Raw genomic sequence first — 9,081 nt, 5'->3', positions numbered from 1 at the left:
GCTGGCAAAATTTTCTCCTTATTCCCAAAAGTGCTACACTTATCAAATTTAAATATTAAAACTTCTCTCAGACCAGAAAAAAATGTTTTTAAAAAGCTTGCCAATTGTGAATTACTTTTAGTGGTATTTTGGGGCATGTGCATTAGCAAATATAGCTCCCATTTTAAAAAAAATACCTTAATATTATGTTGTTCTAGTGTTTTCTATATGTGACCACAGCCAGTCACTTGCAATTGCCAAAATAATTGTTTGAGTGAAGCACAACATATCAGTCATGAGCTATGCCTAAAAAGGTTTAGGATTTCAAAGTGAGCAGGATCTGTATTTTTCTTATAAATTGATTTTAAAACGAGACATCTTCGTAACATGGAATACTTTTATTGTGGTATTTAACAAATGGTATTTGTTTGCCATTTGTTTTAATTTCACGTCTGAGCTGATTTGTTCTGATGGTCTCGGATGAATATTCACTGTGGTGTCCTTGAGCCGTCTTGCCAGGAGGTAGACCAAGTGACTCTTTTTGGACTAGGCAGTCAATCACTCCATATTCTGTGTCCTAGTATCGGCTTGTGAGACACCCCACGTGTTCCCCATCTCCTCCTCTCTTTCCGCTTGCCTCCAGACATCTGTAAAATCACAGCAGAAGTCTGGCACAGAAAGAAGGTTTTGAAGGTGCCCTGAAAGCCCTCCGAGGCCCAGCACGGTAGTGGTGGATTTCCTCCGGCACTGAGACTGCACGATAAGAGGAAACAGAGGCGTGGGGTCAGGTAGCCCGGGTTGAGAGCCCAGCTCTGCCTCTTGCTAGTTAGTTGTGCAACCGCAAGCAAGGCACATAACCTCTCTGAACATCAGCCACCTTTGCAGTACAACAGGATTACCTTGAGTGCTAAACACAATTAAATATGGATAGGGCTTAGCACAGCACCCGGCATATGGTGGGGCTCAATAAATATTGGTAATATTTATGATTCTTCCATTTTTTATGTCCTCACTGGCTCCTGAGCAGGAGTAAAATCTTGTTGTTCAGCTTGACTATATTTAGTACCTGATCCTTGAAGGAAACAACCAAGTCAGGCCATCAGTTTAATTTCCTAAGGCCAAGTTGACATCCACAAGACATAAATCGTTCTGTGAGACCAACCATGAAGTACTGCGCTGCGGGGGTTTTGCAAAGTCCCACTAAATCTTGTAATGCTGAGGGTATGAATCTCACACACCCTGCAGCAAGAAGGCAGCAAGGTGGCGTGCCACCCTTCCCTGCCGGATGACTGCTACTCCTGACATCTGGAGCGTGACACATGACAGATGACAGCAAGGTCTGCACATGCCCGCGGGCGTACCCAGGCTTTCCAAAAGCCAAAATAATATCTGCTAGGAAGTAAAGCAAATAATGGCACTGAGATGCTAGGATTTCATCAGATGTCCTTGTTTTGACATTTTTAGAGGGTTTCTTTATTGTGATGATCCTAAAAGCATTTCACAAACACATGTAAAAAGAAATCTGCCATTTTTCTCAGATCTCAGTTTCTAGTTAAAATCATTACCAAATATATGCCGCTGAAGAGCAAGCATAAGTACTACCCTTAAGAGGCTGAGAAGTGGTGAGCGAGTTTTTTTGGCTTTGGCAATGTGATGACAGTTGTTCCATACTGCACCTTTATCATTGCTTAGTTCTCTGTGACTATCACTTAGAATGATGCTTTCACCTTTTCACAGATGCAGTTCCAATTATCTATTCTTATTTACTCACTGTTTAAATTTTACCAATTAAAAACACTAAACTAGAAGTATTTAAACTATAAAATTAAAAGACTATTTCCAGGAACCAGAATAAAATAATGAATAAGGCCTCAGATTTGGGAGACAGGCAGGTGGGCTTGTGGGTGCTATCCTTTCTTTTTTTCTTTCTGTTTTTGGGAGGGTGGAGGGTACTGGGATTGAACTCATGACCTTGCACTTGAGAGGCAGGCGCTTGTGCTGTTGAGCCATATCCCTGGCCTGTTATGGTACCTTAAATGTGCCCCCAAGAGCTCATCTGTGGAAGGCTCAACTGCCAGTCTGTGGAGTTAGTGAGAAAGGGTGGAACCATAAGGAGGTGGAGCCTCATGTAAGGAATGCTAGGTCACTGGATAAAGGGTATACTGGGAACTGGTCCTTTTCACTGCGTTCCAGCCACCGTGAGGTAGCACATATCATCTGCTATACAACTCCTTCCACAATGTCCTGGGCCACCACAGGTCCAAAGTGTCAAGCCAAGTTATCATGGACCAAAATCTCTGAAATCGTGAGCCAAAATCAACTTATTCTCCTAAATTGATTATGTCATGACTAAAGAGCCACTAACAAAGTTAACTCTCAAGTATTCTTTTGCTAGTCTGAAAATGAGGATAATCACAGTGTTTACATCATGGAAGGCTTGCAGTGCCAGAATACTGCCTGGTGGAAAACAGGGCTCAGTAAATGATTTTGAAGAAAGTGAAGGAATAGAGAGAATGTAAAATGGAGGTAAAAAAGAGGAGAGGAGGAAAGTAACTGTAACTCCATCAAACAAATAATGGGGTGAGGATGTAGCTTAGAAGTCGAGTGTGTGCTTAACAGACATGAGGCCCTGGGTTTGATCCCCAGTACTGCAAAACAAAACAAGAAAACAAAACAAAAAATAGTGCCTATAGCCCAGGCCTCTGCCAGGATTCTGCCTTTCAAAACTTGATTATTTTCATCATGTAAAATGCCCACATACAATTCGTGGATGAGGGGTAGAGAGAACAAGGCCACACGAGCTAGCAAGCCCAGTGTCTTAGTTACTTTTTACTTGTCACTGAGACAAAATACCTGATGCCCAAGTTGGGAAAGGAAAGGTTTATTTCTTACAGTTTTGGGAGGTTTCAGTCCACACTCAGTTGGCTCCCAGGCAGGCGGGCATGGCTGGGCCACAGTTCATGGCAGCTGCAAATAACAAGCAGGAACCAGCAAAGAGCAGACACACCTTCTTCCTGCCATTACATCACATCCTGGCTCCACCCCTGTGTGGGTGGAGCTCTGACATCATCAATCCAAGCACTAGACAATGAACCAATCACAAATACACAATGCAAACTCATGAGGCCTGGGGGACACAGACATAAACCGTGACACCCAGTCTGGGAACCAGCACCATGTGCAGACCACCGCTGGACTGGAAGAGCCAGACTCCAGTGCCTTCCAGCACATGGGCTGGCAAATAAGAAGCACCACTCCCTCCCATCCCCTGCCATAAGTGACTGGCTTATCTGGAGAAACACAGGCTGTGGTGATAGCTATGGAGGTGAAATGCAATTGGGACGCCTGAGGTGCTTTGGTGTCTTACTGACCTTGCAGATCTAAGGCCAGTGGTCTGATCACTGGTTCAGAGGATAGCAGTATGCAGTGTGACATCTGGGGGAATCTCCTTCTGAGGGTTGTAGTCATTGTTGATTCCCTATGTCTTGTTTTTGAAGTCCTGTATCATTTCCATTGTTTTGTTGGCTTGGGCTTTACTCTCTTTGGCTTTGTTTATTTCAAATCCAATGGCAGGAGCAAATATTCCAAAGATAGCAAGATATATTATGGTAGCAATTTTGGATTTATTATTGGCTTGTTTTGGAGTCCTTTATTGCATCCATTGTCTTGTTTTTATTGTTTGTATTCTATTCTGTTCTGTTTGGTTTTTACTATGTCTGAAGGTATCTGCAGCTATTTCAAAGGCATTATGGTAACTATTGCTGATTTTGTAATGTTCTAAGTCCTGTATCACTTATACTGGCTTGTTTTGAGTGGTTTTATTCTGTTTTATCCCTTTTGAAATTAAAAAAGGAAACTATATGGGAAAGCAGGATTGGATGCCGGCTCTCCCTTTTTTTATTAACCCATTTTCAGAACAATGACTTGGCGTCCTCAAGACTTGCGAAGTCACAAGTGAGCTTGGTCCTTGTTTCATCATATTTGTAAAGAACTGTCATAAATTCACAAATACTGATATGCCTCAATCCTTTTGAAGTTCAAACTGTCCCATGTTTGTCCCCTGAAGGCCCCTTGAGGTTGGCTTCTGAGGCATTCTGGCACGGCCCACAGACTCTGACGGCTTCCAGATCTAAGAGGTCCGACGGCCACTCCGTGCATTTCACATTCCACACCCGGAGTGAGCAGCTTCTTAAAAGCCTTTATTCCCTTCAGTGAGAAATGCATTTGGTCACCACAAGTTGGGCTGTGGAGGAAATAAATGCTATTGGGCTGTCACGTCTTCTGAACTATCTCTACTTTCAATGACTATATCTAATAATACCAATCATAATAAATAACATATTGATAAAAATACTGATGCCTCCTTTTCAAATGAAAAATGACTAAACTGCTAGAGTTTATACTCAAGCTTTGTCTTACACAGAAACTTGGCTCCTACCTGCATTAAACTAATTACCTACTTGTAGTTAATAATACTAACATAAGTTAATAATAAGATCACTGAACTCAGTTTAAGAATTCTTGGTGATCATTTTCCTTTTGCCTTAAACTATGTCCCACAGTGATGTGAAGTCAGAATATCTTATCTCAAAGTCAGTTTTATATTTATACTTTACTTCCCTTCTCTTTTTTCAATATAAGCAAACACACACATATATGTTCCTTTCATTGTTAAGCTAAAAGTAACATGCTGTGTAAACACTCTTTTCCACTTTATTTTTATGGGGTTAGGTCCTAAAAATTGCTTCATAGCACAACGTAGACATTTTCCTTGTTCCTTCTTGTACCTGCATGTTGTTCCTCTGCAGGAATGTGCTGTTCAGCCGTTCGGCTACTCCTTTCTGATGGCTATTTGAAGATCTCCAGTCTTGTAATACGTCATCCGTGTGAGTATCACTGTGGATTTTGGGTGTGACATTTAAACAGTCTGTCCTCTTGAGTTAAACATGCTATCTTAAAATTGATACTTTCAATACTTAGTTAAAAGGAAGTTGAAAACAAGGGCACACGACGGTGTAGATGGAGTTTTTAAACGTGTGGCCCCGTACACGCTGCAGCAGTCAGTCCCCTGAGGGAAGTGACAAAAATGAGAATTTCCCAGACTGATCCCAGACCTCCTGAGGAGTCAAGTGTGAAATTTCCTGATCTGGGAGTGAAAGCAGTGCACTCAGAAACTTGACGTCTAGTTTAGCCGTGAGATCTGAACCAATCTGCTCCGCTCTGGTTTCTTTGGGACTGAGTCTTCGGATGTTCAGCTTCACAGAACTTCTGTGATGCTGAAATCCAGTTACATAGAGGGGAGCAGTTTGGAAACTAAAGTAAAATTACAACATCAACCTCTGGCAAGAGCAGTTGTTCCTGCTTCACGGTAAGACACACACAGCCCTCTATCAGCCTTAAAAACGTAAGGTCGATGCTCACCCCTCCTTGAATCCCTGCCTTCATTCACTCGTTCCTTTTGAAAGTTCTTATAAAAGAATCTGGCCAATGGAATCCTAAAGGTGTGCTTTATAACACATGTGCTGCTCTTCAGGAATACGCAGCTTGCCTAGCATGCTAAAAAGCAGTCATGACGAGGACCTGGTCCAATACGGGAACCGAAAACAGCTCAACGCCACTAAGAATCTGTCTTTGATTAACTCTGCACAAAGGTGGAAGCAGCTTGGTGCTTCAGAAATCACTGCCGGTAAAGAAATGCACAAAGGCAGAGAAAGGAAAAGAAAGTGAGGGGAGAAAGGGGGAAGGGAAAAAGAGAGGCAGACAGAAAGACAGACAGACTTATAATGGCTCCAGCCCTTATAATAAAGAAGAATTTGTTCTGCTATAATTTGGTGTGTGGTGTACTTTCAATCTGGTTCTGTGAAGTCGATGAATCTGACAGGTTCAGAGTATGTTTAGTTATTAAATGACAAGCAAAACTACTATAATTTTTGTCATTTTTCCAAAATAGAAAAATAGACACTATTTAGTGGGTTTTTTTTTTTTTTTTTAAGGAGCTGGTACAGTCCTTACCATGTAACTGAGAACATCATTCCTGCAATAGGGAGCTTGCAGTACAAGGCTTGGTCAAATGAAATAGAGACTCCAGGGTGGAAGCTTACAGAACACAAGGGCATGCGGAAAGGCTGGGGAGAAGCACCGATGTTTTCTGTATCTACTTTGAGGAAAATACGTTTAGCCAAAGTGTATAAAGGATGCAGACAAATTACTCTTAATGAAAGATGAGCAGCCTTTAGCTGATTGTGCAACTGGTGGGTCAGAGCAGAACATTAAACATCCATTTTTAGATTCTATGCTTGGGGCTAGGTTTCTGGTGGGTAATTAAATTTGTATAGTATTTTCCCTGAATCAATAAAAGGAATTTACTGTTCATAGATGGTCAGATGCTGATGAGGAAAGGGGATATAAAGTCCAAACTTCTATTATCTTTGAGCGCTGGGCTCAGAACAAGCACAAACCAAAAAGAAAATCCTTTCTGAATAGGTATAGCTCTTCTGAACACACATTCTGGGCCAGCGTGTATCAAGGTGATACACGCGTTGGTATCACTGTGTTCTGCTGAGTTTCCCTGTGTGTTTAGAGAAGATGCAAGCAGGGGTTTGACTCACATGCCTTTCTCATAGTAAAAAAGGATTCGGCAGCTCTGAGGCTCTGTGATGGAGGCCCACAGGGCAGGGAGGATGCATACAACCCAGCAAAACCCTGGAGAGGTCTAAGATAGAGCCCTGGGGCCAGAGAGCCCACTTGTTGAGCCACACCAGGGACACAAAGGGAGGAAAGAGCAGGAAACAAAGAACCAGAAAACTCAAGCAGTTGGTGGGTGAGTCTTAAAGTAGGAGCGAGCTTCTTGGCCTTTTTCCCTATAAACTTTATACTTTTAAGGGTTTTGCTGTGAGCTTTTTACTTTAAGCACACATATGAATAAAATCCATAATCCTGAGATACTGGTACAATTTTGATATTCACTTTTCAAGTCAGGAAACTGAGACACAGAGGTAAGGTGCCCAAGTCACCTGGCTAAGAAGCACTAAACGTCAGGATTTGCGTCCTGGCACGTTGCCTCCAGAGCTGCGATCTTGGCCTGGCCTCAGGGCTGCCCCTCTGGAGGAGAAGAGGAAAGTCAGGGCTGAGCAGAAGGGAGGAAACAGCACAGACGGTCTGGCGGAAGGACAACCTCAGACTCCTCCTGCGAAGAAACAGGAGAGGCGAAGGTAAGTCGTGATCAAGTTGGAAATGGCCTAGTTCAACCAAAGGGTTAAACACACGAAAGGCTGCACACCGAGACGATTTGTGGTGAGCAAAGTTTCAGTATCCTTTGAAAAGTGATGTCCAAGGGTCCCCTTAGTCCATGTTCTGGGGGGAGAAAATAGCCAATGAGCAAAACAAAGACCACGAGAGAGGGCAAAGAGGAGCCACAATCTGGAGAGGCTCTGGGGGGTCGTGAGCGGAATGCGAGACTTGAAACCAGGAGCACTGGCTGGTCCCTGGTATTTTCAGTTTACTTCTGAGCACACAATGGTAGGCAGCTCTCTGTCTTTACTCCTCTACAGGCAAAGTGAGATTTTTGAACTGACACCATTACATGTGAGTATATGACACATTACAGGAAAAAAAGCATTAGCATCAGGCTAAGTATTATTCTTTTTATATTTTTTTTTTTTTGTCTTTTTCATTTTTATCAGTACCAGGGATTGAACTCACAACTGCCTGCTTGCAAGGCAGGTGCTTATGCCGCTGAGCTAAATCCCCAGACCCTAGGTATTATTCTAAAACCACTGAGACATAAAAACGGAATGCAGGTATTTATACATGCTGGAGTACTACTCTGCTGTGAAGAAGGATAAATTTGAGTCGTTTGTAGGAAAACAGATGCACTTTGAGACTGTAATGTTAAGTGAAATAAATATCTCATGGTGTGTCTTATGTGAGAAACTAAAAGTATAAACAAATTAAGGATCTAGGTAAAAGAAAGGTAATAGAAAATAGATCTTTGCAAATGGAAAGAGATCAAGAGACGGAGTGGGAGAGTAGACACAGGAAGGGGAAGTGCAAAGAATTAAACCTGCCATGCACCTGTGCCAGTTCCGCAGGATGCAGACGATCATTATGACTCAAACGTGCTAATAAAAAGTTTACAACACTAAAACTTAATTTTAATAAAAGGAAAGAAGGGAGGGGGAAAGAAAGAAAATCACACTCTGGCTGCTGCTCCTTAGGAGGAGGAGACTGAAAGGACACATTTCAAACATGGGGGCAAAGGAGGCACGGCTGGAGCAAAACCACAAACAGCAGCACGCGGTGCCTGCACGTCACAAGGTGAGACAGCGATGTCTGTAATGCCCAGGCCGGTTCCAGGAGGGTCTCTGAGTACACAGCAAAAATAGTTCAGTCCTTATCCATTCATCCCTCTACTCGCTCCAAAAGCCAGAGTGGCAGCGGGAAGGACAGCACAACTGAGACGTGGGAAGAGCGACCATCGCGATGTAACGGCAGCCTCGGAGCTTTGTGACCACGGCCTGGGTGGCCACATCAGCAGTTCGGGTCTAAATTCAGGACAGAGATGACTGAGGCAGTCAACCACTGCTTTCAAAGACCTCGCAGTACGCTAGGAGACACAGGCCCTTGAAGACAGCCCTGTAACACAGGAGCTCACCGTTATGTGTGCTCCGGGACGGGGGAGAGGGCCAGGGAGGAAGTCTTACAACAGATTTTAAAACTGCCTGCACAGCAATGGCAAACTTACACAGTACACAAGCTGCAGCAGGCTGTTCACAACCTTAAAGTTCTAAAAGGGTCACCATGGCTGTTCTATACTATCGCAATGAATAGTTCATGTTCTAGTAATCAGCAAAACCACGTGATTATTCTAATATGCTCTTGCAGCAGTCATGTTTTAAGGACCTTTGTTCATTTCTTATCACTAAGCACCAAGTGTGTACTAAATGTTATTAAACTATTCTCTGTCATATCCTTCAAATGCTAAAGCTGCTGTGGAATCCACCCAAGTGTGCTGCAAAGACCAACTATCACTTCTGGGCATGATTTGTTTGGGCAATAAAATATAATCCTATTAATCCCATTACTTTGGGCTTATTCATTACT

At 42.9% G+C, this 9,081-nt stretch overlaps 1 protein-coding gene across 9 annotated transcripts in view; it reads right to left on the bottom strand.

Moving 5' to 3' along the window:
* LOC100716104 (suppressor of cytokine signaling 2) overlaps positions 1-9,081 on the bottom strand; it is a 259,251-nt gene that overhangs the window by 67,887 nt on the left and 182,283 nt on the right. The window contains exon 5 of one of the 9 annotated variants that reach the window (XM_063255302.1): positions 218-626. The exons of the other annotated variants lie outside the window; for them this stretch is intronic. Within the exon in view, the coding sequence (XP_063111372.1) occupies positions 538-626 (89 nt within the window). The 3' untranslated portion in view covers positions 218-537. Of the gene's footprint in view, positions 1-217; positions 627-9,081 lie in introns of those variants that run through there. 9 annotated transcript variants of the gene reach the window in all.

Source organism: Cavia porcellus, unplaced genomic scaffold, assembly GCF_034190915.1.
Source record: "Cavia porcellus strain 051 isolate PalLab524CR breed Dunkin Hartley unplaced genomic scaffold, mCavPor4.1 scaffold_8, whole genome shotgun sequence".
NCBI lineage: Eukaryota > Metazoa > Chordata > Mammalia > Rodentia > Caviidae > Cavia > Cavia porcellus.
This window is presented reverse-complemented; position numbering and strand designations above follow the sequence as displayed.